The sequence below is a fragment of the Esox lucius genome, chromosome 1 (assembly GCF_011004845.1).
Source record: "Esox lucius isolate fEsoLuc1 chromosome 1, fEsoLuc1.pri, whole genome shotgun sequence".
NCBI lineage: Eukaryota > Metazoa > Chordata > Actinopteri > Esociformes > Esocidae > Esox > Esox lucius.
In genome coordinates this window covers 35,085,392-35,097,689 of record NC_047569.1, presented here as the reverse complement: position 1 = coordinate 35,097,689, position 12,298 = coordinate 35,085,392, and the positions used below count along the sequence as shown (strand labels likewise).

The 12,298-nt window shown below is 40.3% G+C and overlaps 1 protein-coding gene across 2 annotated transcripts; it reads left to right on the top strand.

Annotated features, from left to right (window-relative positions):
• The first annotated feature begins 1,001 nt into the window (after nt 1–1,001).
• On the top strand, nt 1,002–12,165 carry LOC105011517 (zona pellucida-like domain-containing protein 1). 2 transcript variants are annotated; one of them, XM_034293936.1, is made up of 11 exons: nt 1,002–1,162; nt 4,678–4,785; nt 4,978–5,204; nt 5,969–6,159; nt 8,787–8,859; nt 9,596–9,693; nt 9,879–9,962; nt 10,554–10,725; nt 10,934–11,036; nt 11,175–11,201; nt 11,570–12,165. In XM_034293936.1, the coding sequence occupies exons 2-11, from the start codon at nt 4,686–4,688 to the stop codon at nt 11,671–11,673; spliced, it is 1,179 nt and encodes a 392-aa protein (XP_034149827.1). In that variant the 5' UTR covers nt 1,002–1,162; nt 4,678–4,685; the 3' UTR covers nt 11,674–12,165. The 2 variants fall into 2 exon arrangements, with proteins under 2 accessions (XP_034149827.1, XP_010869890.2); XM_010871588.4 differs by lacking the exon at nt 1,002–1,162 and adding an exon at nt 4,329–4,406 and having other exon boundaries at nt 4,675–4,785.
• Nucleotides 12,166–12,298: the final 133 nt, after the last annotated feature.

The following is a 12,298-nucleotide window of genomic DNA, read 5'->3' as shown; positions in this document are numbered from 1 at the left end:
AAGGGAGCAGGCTGTTTTTTCAACACCACACTTCCTGTCACTGTCCTCTCTTGTTTGTTTTCCAGGCATTTCCACTCATTTCCATTTTCTCTGTAAAAAGAGATATGTGTGGTTCCGACTCATATGGGTGAAGTGGATTGAAAACATTTCACAAAATGATGCCTGATGAAGAATTTGAAGAAAAAGTTGAAGCTTAAAAAGGTTCAACACACAGTAATCAATAACAGTAAAATACCCATGACATGCAGCTTGCTGAGCTATGATCTCTCCACTAATAATTTTTATTGTAAATACTAATCCGAAAATGTCCATAAGAGAATATGCCCTAGAATAATCAGAAAATAATAACATCAACAAGGAGGTTTTGCAAACTTTATCCTACACCATATACAGCATTGTTGGTGTCCTGAAAAAAAGTATACTTAAAAACAAAATAACTGAATAACATTTCCCAAATCTATCGCATAGTCTAAGAGGCATGAGCTATTATCAGCACACATAAAGGAATGACTGAACGTGATTTTAATGAACGTGAACATATTTATAATATATATTGTATTTATAAGAACATATTTATGATGTAGATTCGTTAATGAACCATCCTGGTGTTTTCTTTCAAGGATGGTGTGAGCATGTGAACAGAAATAAACAAGATGTGCGTAAGTCAGCTCGAGGTTAATACGCCACAAGACTCTCGGTCCTCTCTTCACTCAATCTCCATTGGACAACAGAAGATGGCAGCTCCGTTAGCGCACATTTCCTGGGAGCAAATCGAAGAGGCTCGGACAAAGCAAGGCTGTGTTTCACAACAGGCACACTATGTGAGGCACATTTGTGCCGTCTTAATGGCTGCAGGGAAGCGTATCCCGGCTCCTCTCCCTGGAATGTAGCTACATTCTACATGTCCCTTTATTGGCGGCACAAGCCTCTGCCCCATGAAAGAGCCCTGAACCGAGTTAAATCAGGCCAGTGTTACACACGCCTGTTTCTGTGAGCCGGGTCCTTCTACATGGACAATAGACTCTAACACAGTAACTGAAATAGGTTGTTTTCACTTCAAAACATCAGCTGATTTCATGACAGGGGGGGGAGAAGAAGAATGTTATCTTAATTACTGGATACTGTCTTTTTAAAAGAAAATATTTGAAAGGGCAGAACAAAAGTGAGTTTATAATTATGATCTGCACACACACACACACACACACACACACACACACACACACAAATTAACTTCCAAATTATTATAAACTCACCATGCATGCACACTCAACTACAGATACACCAAACATGTATTAAATCCATGCTGGTGTACTGTGTGCTTTGTGAACTGTGTTCACACTGGAACTAACACATTCACTCGATTTTCTGTTTTGTATTGTATTTGTATATTAGTAATTTGTATAATTTTTCACCGAATGTATTGTTTAGACAAAAGCATTTTGCTACACGCTCGACAACATTGGTTGTATTGTGTGTTACCAATAAATATTGAAACATTGCTCACCCACGTGTGACCAGCAGATGACAGCAAAAGGCAACTTCTCTCATGACAACCTTTTTCTTATCACCATATCATCATCTTAACCGTCATTGCATTGATCTGTACAAACATAAACGACTAACAATCACACTATTTCTACTTTCACATCAGTACACCAACATCTCCCAACCCACAAGATGAGTCTCTCAAGGACATTTTTCATTGCACAAGAAAATGGGCGATTGTACGACTGCGGTACATCCACCTTGTGAGTTGACATGATAAGAAAAGAGATTAGGTTGTTTGGGTAATATAGGGGGGGCTGTCCATTCAAATTTGAGTAATTAAGCTGATGTTCCTGTCTAGAGAAACCTGCAGGAGCAGTTAGGGTGAAATGCTTTGCTTTAGGGAAAAGCAATTAGAAACGGCAAGCTTCTGGTTACTGCCACAAAGCTCTTGACCATGAGGCTCACATCCCTTAAAGGACAGCTGGCCTCTTCACTGTTGCCCTCCACTATCTCAATATCATAACCTTGCCCGTTCCCAGGATATCTTCTTTCCCAAATGAAATCAGCATATTATAAAAAGCCTAATTGCCCCTTGGTTATTGCTGGGACTGTGATCAAATTTCATTCACTTTTGTGGAAGCCTGAGAATTGATATAGTAAGGAAGCACCATGTACATTTCTGTGTTGGAGTATGTTTTCACTTCAGCATAATCCAGTCTCAAATGCTATGACTTTCCTTGACAAGATATGTTCCAAGTTTTTATGGCTAGAGTTTAACTTTATGAAATTAGAGGGTTCCTGATTTTTGTGACTGGATTAAATAATTTCAGTTTCAATAGGGACAACTAATTTAACAGCCTTTTTTATCCATTTGTACATCCATTATGTATCACCACTTGGTGAGCACCATATATGGTGTAACCTATTGATCTCTTGCTCTCTGGAAATATTGTTTTTGACTTTATTTATGTGTAACTGAAAATCTTGAAATTGTTGTGCCTTTGGCCAAGTGGTCATAGTGGTTGCGAATTCTGGTTAACGATGAGCTGACAAGGCTATGAAAAATGTAATTGTTGACATTGATTGACTAATGCTTAATTTAAGTGAAATTGTTGAGAGAAAAAAACAATTTCTTGAACAAGAAATGCAAATTATTCTCAAAAATGTGTTAGGATTATTGACACCAACAGACGTGTTATGAACCAAATCTTCATCTGAGTAATAAATACCAGGTGACACACTTGACAAACTCCCTTACTCATCTATCAACAGTCAGAGAACAGAAATATGAAATGAGACAAAAGATTGTTGGCCTCCATAAAATACGGCAATGCCGTAAAAAAATTACACCTCGCAGAATCAACCATTTTCAATCGCCATCCCAGTCGTCTGACCTAAACCCTCTTACCAAAACCCTCTGACTGTTTTGAAAAGCTGTGGGGTGAGCTGAAAAAAGTTTACAAACAAGGACGTGGACTCTGAAGGATCTTTAGAGATTCTGCATATATGAATAGTCTCAGGTCCCTTGCTAATGTGTTCTCCCTTGTCATTAAGCATTTTAATAGAAGACTCAGTTATCTTGGCAAGGGGAGACAGAACAAAGTAATAAATGCAAGGAGGACTGCCATTAAATGTCGCACAGGCAAAATGAAGACAAATATTTACATTTTTAATATTTAATCTTCTTCTGAAGTTACACGACTGGAGCCATTAGGATTATTTTTAAAACCTTTATATGACTAGACCATACAGGAATGCCTGTTGGATTCTGTGTTGAATATTAAGCAGGTTTCATTGGAGAGTTTTTGAGTAGAAGCTAAAAGGAAAGACATGTCACCAAGTGACACCTCCCAGTATAATGTGACATACGTCTTCTCTCTCCAGGCTTTTGGCAATACCTGGTCATCTTCTTTCTATTTATTATTTCAGGACAATAGAGCTTCCTCAGTTGAATAGCAGCAGTTATAGCCTATGGCAACGATTATTTGCAAAGTAGTTCATGGGACACAATAGAAGAGTGGCTTAATTAAATCAATTTTGTTTTCAGTGTAAGCGTAAATGACAAAACCATACATACACTACCATATCTACAAAAGGAAATAAAGATTCAATCCCCGTCAAAAAATGTACAACATTTAAAATACTGTCACATGCAGTGGTTCGAACAAGTTTAGTGTAAATTGTCTGGGCACCCCACATGGATAGACAGGTGGGTGTTGGACATTGTTGTCCTGTCTCCTTGTTCTCTGGTGGTAGGTTGGGTGTGTTGATGGCCCAAAATGGTTGGTGACTGCTTTACATGCTCTTCTCCAGCATGAAACAGCGAGCAAATACTTCCTGATTGCGTGAGCAGTATGACAAGAAACTGACCGGCTTGACAAGATGCCCTGCTTAGGACACAATCCTTGACCTTTGACCCTTGCCAACCTGAGTTTTTGCATTGAGGCAAGGCCACTGATCAAACATGCATGTGTGTATTGATGAGCGGGTGTTGCATGTCACTCCTCTGAGATCAAATGTCAGCGGGGCCTATAAGACACATCCCTCAACACCTGTTGATACAAACACCTCTTCAGCAAGCTCACAGGTAGGATGGAATGACTTTTAAGTCAGCTTTCCTGATTTTTATTATTCTTGAACAAATGTTACTTACAATTGTGAATTATATTTTTTGTGTTTATGCTTTAACACCTTGGCTTTAAATAATAAACTAACATAGTACATGTAAATAGTGATAATATACTTTCTATAATTAAAGATATGTTGCTACTTGTTACTTTTTTTGATTTTATGCAGCTACTAAGCATGTCAGATAACCCTTCCCTAACTTTAACTTCTAACTCCAATTTCGTAACCTAATTCCTGAACGTGATCACAAGAAACTGGATCTAGTAACAAATCGTTATCAATGCAAGCAAGTAAGCAAGCAAGTTTATTTATATAGCACAATTCATACATTGAAGCAATTCAATGTGCTTTACCAATAAAAATAAAAATATAAAAATACAACAACATAAAAACAAATCCTCAAATGAAAACATAAAACATTTTGGGTACACTTTACATTAAATGTATGAGTAATATTTTGCATCATCTTTGCATTTTCATCTACTTTGCAGTTTGATCATTTATGAATGGATGTGGTTCTTGCTGTTCTGTGAATGTCTCTCTCATCCTCTCCCTCAGCAGTAGGCACCATGTTTTCCATCGGATGCCTTTCTGTTCTGGTGGCTGTTCTCATCCAGCCCGCCTTCTCTGCTGCTTACAACTGCTCTGATAGCTATAAGAGGGTCCCAGGTAAGGCTTGAAGTTACACAGCTATTCACGTTGAAAATCTCCGGGGGGGGGGGGGGGGGGGGGGGGTTTAACCTGATCAATGACTGAGACGTTCAGTCTGGCAGTCAGCTGACTGACTCCACCTCAGCCGTTACTATAGCTTTATTATTTTTCCCTAAACGTTTTTACCTCTCGTCTCTCCCTTCCATACAGTCAACAGCGATTTGAAGGTGTTCTGTGGCGCCACTACGATCAACCTGGAGGTGAACCTGTGCACGGCTCTGTGGGCGGGTTTCGACCCGGCCGGTCTGGCTCTGAACGGGGAGAAAAACAAGAGCCAGTGCCAGGGCTCGATTGACACTAGCGTGGACCCGCCCATCATGCGTTACCAGCTGCCTGTCAACGATAGCCAGGAGAACCCCTGCCGCCAGTCACTGCAGGTGAAAGAGTCATGGCAAATTCACTGTGACAGACTTAGGTACAGTCGGTGTACATTTCAGGACATCACAATACTGTATTACAATACAGGCACAATAGGAGGGTTACAATGCATGCACAATGACAGTGCCAGGTGTCTGGTGTACATTTTAGGACGTCTCGAGTACTTGGACCATTCACGTATATGCAAAATCAGTGTGTCCAACAGAGGCGTCGCTAGGATCACAATACATTCGGGGCTTAGCCCCCCCTCCGGCCCAGCCCGGGACAGAAAGTACAGGGTGTTGAATGTACATGCGGAACATTTTGATGTTAATGCTAGCTGCCTACACTTCAACATTGTCATAATGATCGATTGGAATTATAGATTGAATAGATCAGGGACTATTTTATTGTTCCATTTGAGATCCGGGGCTATTCATAAAAGAACCGGGGCTATAGCCCCGGACGCCCAGGCCTAATGACGCCACTGGTGTCCAAGATTAGCCCAATGATAGTAATTTGGGAAACAGCTAACGGAAATAAGAAATTGTACAGCCTACTGTCAACTGTACGATGGTGTAAAACAATCAGACTTGATTAAAAAATAGAATGTACTAACCCAATATTTCCAATATGTAATGTCTAATAATGACATGGTGATCCTATGTCAACCCAATCGATCTTGATCAGTCGTACTCATCTAACATTGATCCTGTACTACTGATGTATAATAATCCATCCTGATCCTTTATCATTAATCCATAATTGTGTTGTTTAATCCTAGATTGTGGACGAAGTCCCTGATTCGTCGGGTCCATTCAGCTCTTTCTCCAGTGTCCAGTCGGTCATCATAACAGGTTACATCAACACCCCTGGCTTGTCGGAAGGCGTCGTAAGCTACACCACTGACCTCTATTACCAATTTTCCTGCCACTACCCGCTGGAATACTTTCTAAACAACACAAAGATTGTGTCGTAAGTCCCTGCCATGTAAACATTTATTCATACTTTACGGATCAGCTTTACTGGTCCCCGGGGGGAGGGCGGATTGCATGCAGTGGCATCTTTTACAGGAAGTAACTGGCGGGGCAACTCTGCTTAAAGCACATTTGCACGTTAACTACACGCCAGTGTAACCTACTGACTAATGAATGCACTGTTATAACCAATGGAATGAATGCATGTTGAGCCGTGTGGCACGTTGTAAAACGACTAGGACTTCCTCGCACGTAGAATGACATAACATGTATCTCCTTTCAATGTGTCCTTTATGGAGGAAATGCATGCCAACTGATAAGCTACCCGGCGGGCCAACAGAACCCATAACGGGTAAACTCTGTCTTTGTCCGGAGGTCAGGCATTGCCAACGCTTGTTTGTGCGGTGGTGATCCGTCTCCAGTCGTGCTCATCCTCTGAGCGGATTCATCCTCTTTGGTTTCTGTCAATTAATTTTCACCGTTCTCTTTAGTTTTATGTCTATCTGTGTATTCCCTTTTGTCTCTGTCCATGTCCTTTTTCAAAAAAAGGATTATATAAAAAGGAATGTATGCACTCTGGTACATCCTGTGCCCTTCTGTAGTCATGCTACACAGACTGGGATGTCCTCAGGTTTCTCCTTTCCAACATGAACTCGTTCCTCTCAAAAGAGTTTGAGTTTTCCTGGACGTCCTCTGTAAGTGCGTTTCAGAAAAGTACTCTTGAGTCTTGGGTTTAGTATGTCTTGGAATATTTCAAAAAAACTGCTCATCCCTCCTACTGATACCTCATAGCAATAGCTTAAAATTGGCTAACTCTGCCATCCACTGGTGTGTTATTCCCTGCAGCTTGGCGGTTGTCAGTACATAGGTTAGCAAGTAGTTGTCCATGGTCTCTGAATCGCTCGTCGCCCACACCGTGGCTAAGATCTCTAACGTGTCTGAATTTAGGTGGTTGTTCTTTTTGGGGTTGTACGTGTTCTCAAACCATAGTGATGTCTGCTAGATTTCCTTCCTGTCTCTGCTGAACTGCTCCCAAATCCTATTTGGTTGCATCAGTTTGTAGTACAAAGGGGTTTATCAAGGTCTGGCCAGCGAAGGACAGGTGGACACAACTGGAACTAAATGAACTGTCCATCCCCCCATCGCCCTGGGTGGCTCCCCAGTCACCTCTGTGGAGTTCCTTTCACTTTCTGGGCACCACCATCGCCCTGGACCTCAAGGGGGGGCTGAAAATCCCCTCTCTTACAAAGAAAGCACAGCAGAGGATGTACTTCCTGTGGCAGCTGAAAAAGTTCAACCTGCCAAAGACTGTGATGGTGCACTTCTACACTGCTATCATAGAGTCCACCCTGACCTCCTACATCACAGTCTGGTACGCTGCAGCCGCTGCCAAAGACAAGGGCAGGCTGCTGAGCGGGATATTGGCTGCAATCTACTGTCTCAATACGATCTACACACATCCAGGATACGGAGGCGAAAGGCAGTGATTACTCACCCTAGAAAATGACTATTCAGAGCTCTCCCCTCTGGCAGAAGGCTGAGGTCTATCAGGACCAAAACCTCTCACCACATGAACAGTTTCTTTCCTACAGCAGTAGGCCTCATGAACATGCCTCTGGAACCAAATTGACCATAGCCTGTTCCCCACATACACTCACAACCCTCAACTGGACAAAATATTTTTTGTTATTAATGCAGTCTACTATTTTTATGCTCAGTCCACTATTCTTATTTGTTTTTATTTGCCTTATTCTTTTTTTATAAAATGTTGCACTAATGGACCAGAACAAATTCCTTTTTTGTTGTGAAACTTACTTGGCAATAAAACTCTTTCTGATTCTGATGAGCTGGTACCTAAAGTACTTATTAGTGTTGTCCAGATGATTGGCACTTTCTTGTCGTCTTTGCCTCAGGTGTTTTCTCTGATTACTCTGCTGACAGCACGTTGTAATACAGCCTTCCAATCTATGAGAAGTTTGGTATATATGGACATTTATAAATCCATGAGAAATTTGGTACAGTATATATGGACAATAATTAATCGATGAGAAGTTTGGTACAGTATATATGGACAGTAATCAATCGGTGAGAATTTGGTATAGTTTGGCATACAGCACCGGAAAAAATAAAGAGACCACTGCAAAAGGAAGGTTTTGAATGAGGAACAGAAGGGTTAAAATTAAGAGACCACTGCAAATTGAACACTTCTCTTCCTCACTCAAAACTTTCCTTTTCAAAATTTTTGGAAAGGAAAGAAAAAGGTGCAGTGGTCTCTTAATTATTTCCGGAGCTGTGTATGGACAGTAATTGGAAATGAATCACTAAGATGCTCTTTTGGTTTTTGGTTATTTCAGTGTCTGTACTGGTGTGATCTCACCTGGGTCTATTGTATATCCATCTTTGTAAATGACTTTCCACAAGAATCTGACACGATGTTGATGTGAAAACCTTCAACTTCAATGTATGGCAGGCATCAGAACATAGACATGCTGATTTGTAACTGGGAACACTAATGGGACACAAAAACAATGTTTAGATCCCACTGGGATCTTTCGCCATGCAATGTGGAAATGAATTATGACATCTTCTGTTTCCCATCTAACTCGTTCCCACTTTCTGTTTCAGGTCATCTGTTGCAGTGGCTATGAGTGGGAACAATGGGACATTTATCAACACCTTGAGTATGAATGTTTTTAATGTGAGTGCATTCCATTCCTGATGTGCATTTAAACACCCTAGACACCCTGATGTGCATTTAAACACCCACGACTCAAATACACAGCACTTGACAGAAGGACAATATTACAATGTTATTATATGTTCAATTACATTTAAAGCACCTCTCTCTGTTGTAATGGGATAGAATTTGAGAGTTGTAACTAGTCTAAAATTCACAGAGAGAGCAGAGATTTACCAACCATGTTTTCAGGCTACATGCTGTAATTATTTACATTTACAGGACTTTATTTACATACTGTACATCAGGGCAATTCAATTCCGGTTATGGAGGGCCAAAGCAATTCTGGCTTTTATCTTCTACTATTAATATGGGAGTGATTCAGACCTGAGATGCCAGGTGTAAGCGATCAACTAGCGGGTAGAACCAAAAACCAGAAGTGTTTCAGCCCTCCAGGACCGGACTCGAATAGCCCTGCTGTACATTATGGCAGTTGGATTTTTTAAATTTTAGCTTCTGATGGAGTATTACATTTGAATTAAGCTATCAGGGCATATGCTGTATAATTTAAATTCTTTATTAAAGAATCAAAGTGTAAGTCTCAGTAATCCAGAAGTTAAAGCTACTGTGAAATGCCCCCTCAACATAATACTAGTTAATTCTGAATTGTACTGTTTTTTTATTCCACTATTCAACATTTTAATGAATCTCACATGAGCTTCCTGTTAACTTCACTCCTCTAATAACTGCTGAGTAGGATTCTGGTTACACCTACCCACTGGTTGTTCCACCAGCAGGACTGGGATTACGTACCAAGATCTATGTGGAGATCAAGGCCACCAACCTCACAGAGAAGTATGTTGAAATGTTATATACTGTATTTTGTCACATATATATATATATATATATATATATATATATATATATATTATTTTTGTATTTGTGTTTGTAATTTGTATCCATTATTTTGAATGGTATTCACAATTTCCCATCAAATTGATCTTTTTCCTCTCCTCTCTAACTTTCCTTCCCTGAAACAGTTTGAATCTGTTGCTTGACCACTGCTTTGCCACTCCATCTCTGTACAACCTGACAGACAATGAGGTGTTCAACTTATTTACAGGGTACGATTAAAACCATACTTTTTATTATTGTTTTAAAACATTGATGATATATGGAATAGTTTATTCCCAAAATAGTATATCCACTAAAGGTTCAAACGATTGATGGGTATCAGATTGTTTAATTGATTTTAGATGTGTACTAACATATTTTCTTTGCAATATGCTACCATTGTTTGGGAATGTGTATACACTACATTTGACTGATATGTGTTTTCCCACTATTAAGAGCCCACTATTTTAGGATAAATGGACTAACTTTCACTCTGCATGAAAGTATTTGCTAAAATGTTCTATTTACATGGATGCAAAACATCTCATGATACTAGATACTAGAGTATGATTATGATTATTTGTCACTATGAAAGGAAACAATAAATCTGAAAGTCAAGAGATTTCTAACACATCTGTAATTGAACAACCCCACGATCAACATCTTAAAGATATACTGTCCAAACACAACATTTTAAGTCAAAAACAACAATTTGGACACATTGCGTTTTGAGAATAAACTGTTCTGTTTCAGTTCAATATAATGATTGTAATTCATATTTGCTAATTTCCAAAGTGTACTTTCATGACACTTATTTACAGATGCACTGTTGATCCACGGACGTCTGTCTTGATGAATGGGATTTCCAAGATATCCAGATTCTCCTTTGAAGCCTTCCGCTTCGTATCCCACAAAAACCTGGACAAGTCTAGTATCTACCTGCACTGCATTCTCCGAATGTGTGAGGCTAGCAAGTGTCAGGAGATGCTTGGGGTAAGTGGATTACCATTCTGACATTGTTCCAAAATGATAAATACAACACATTATACGTTGGTGACCTTGAATGTTTCTGTAAACAGCAACCGTGTCAAGATACTGGATCTGTTTGTTTAGGAGCTGGAGTGTGGAGGGGTGACATGTTGGGTCTGTCTGGGCTAACTTCCTTATTTCCTCCTAAACTACTGGTTTGTCTTTCCCACAGGGTTGCCCAAACAAACGCAGAAAAAGATCTCCAGGGCCTTTTGGATCGGAGTCAGCAGAATCCACCACAGTGTCAGTGGGACCTCTCTATTCTGCTAGAGAAGGTAACCATATATTTGGTATCATTCCGTGTGAGAATGTGACACATTAAGCTATTGAGAGTATGACAGTCACTTGCAGTCAGTGCCATTCTTGCTCAGACGCTCATTCCAATGAGTAATCGGTTGTTTGTTTTCGTACAGAGAGAAGACCAGATGCGTTGCCATATGGTAAGTTATGTAAATATTCTAGCAAAATGAAACGGCCAAATGGTAGCCTCCTTAGTGGTGAATCAGCCTGAGGCACTTGATCGAAAAGCAGCCGAGGTGCAGCCACACCCTGGGTTCGGTCCCAGGGTGTCACACAGCTGGACGGTGAAAGACCGTCCTTGCATCACCCAGTGCCTGCAAGCTGCCTGAGGTGTCCGGTCGACATGGGTTAAGCAAGTTAAGCTATAAGAACGGTTCGGAGGGGCATGCATAACCCAACACGACTGGGTCTTTCTCCTGACTTCAAATGGTTAATGTGTCTGGATGGGTGGATATAAGTGACATTAATGGCCTCGAACGATGCTCTGTTTTTCCTCTGTGTGGTCCAGGCAGTGGAGGCCTAGAGTCAGGAGGTGGCAGGGTTACCTACACAGGACTGCTGCTGGGGATCCTCTTTGGCACGCCCTGCCATCTGGTCCTAGGGATCCACTGAGCTGGTGGTCAGCGCCTTGCTTTTGACTGGTGGGTGTCTTGGGCCAATGACTTCCCGGCAACCTACTAGTTCGCCGTGGAGCCCTGATTGGGTGTTTCAGATTTCCAGTGATATTAAAAATGTTTGTAGTCAAAAATACACACTAGAAAACCTTGATGGGGATCTTTTATGAAAAGAATTAGACATCCTGGTTTCTCATTCTCCTTGTATTTTAGATGAAGTCTCTCCAACCCTGATATGCTATATCAATTACCAGGTATGAAGGACGTTTAAATGCCTGACTTGTGTTGCAATATTGAAAATTTGGCACTAACCACAATAATTTTCCTACAGTTTATATATACGGTTCATGTATTGTATTGTATAAGATGAGGCAGTATCATTAAATTGTTATAATTTGTCTGGCACTTCTGACTTTTGCACTTAAAGTTGCACTGCTGGTGACTCCATGGACACACATGGCCAAATGTCTATACAAGCAATTTGTGTACAACTGTTGATGTAAAAACAGCTTTATGAAAAACATTTGATTTATTGAAATTTGTATAGGACACCTTATTCTCAGCTGTTATTATATAAAATGGGTTTTTGGTACTTTTTTAAAATGTTGATATTTAACTCAATA

What these genes read in the sequence shown, in the direction of transcription:
- LOC105011517 (XM_010871588.4), top strand. An exon ending in CCTGCCGCCAGTCACTGCAG is followed by an intron (nt 5,205 to 5,968) that starts GTGAAAGAGTCA and finishes GTTTAATCCTAG; the next exon opens with ATTGTGGACGAAGTCCCTGA. An exon ending in TGAGTATGAATGTTTTTAAT is followed by an intron (nt 8,860 to 9,595) that starts GTGAGTGCATTC and finishes ACTGCTGAGTAG; the next exon opens with GATTCTGGTTACACCTACCC.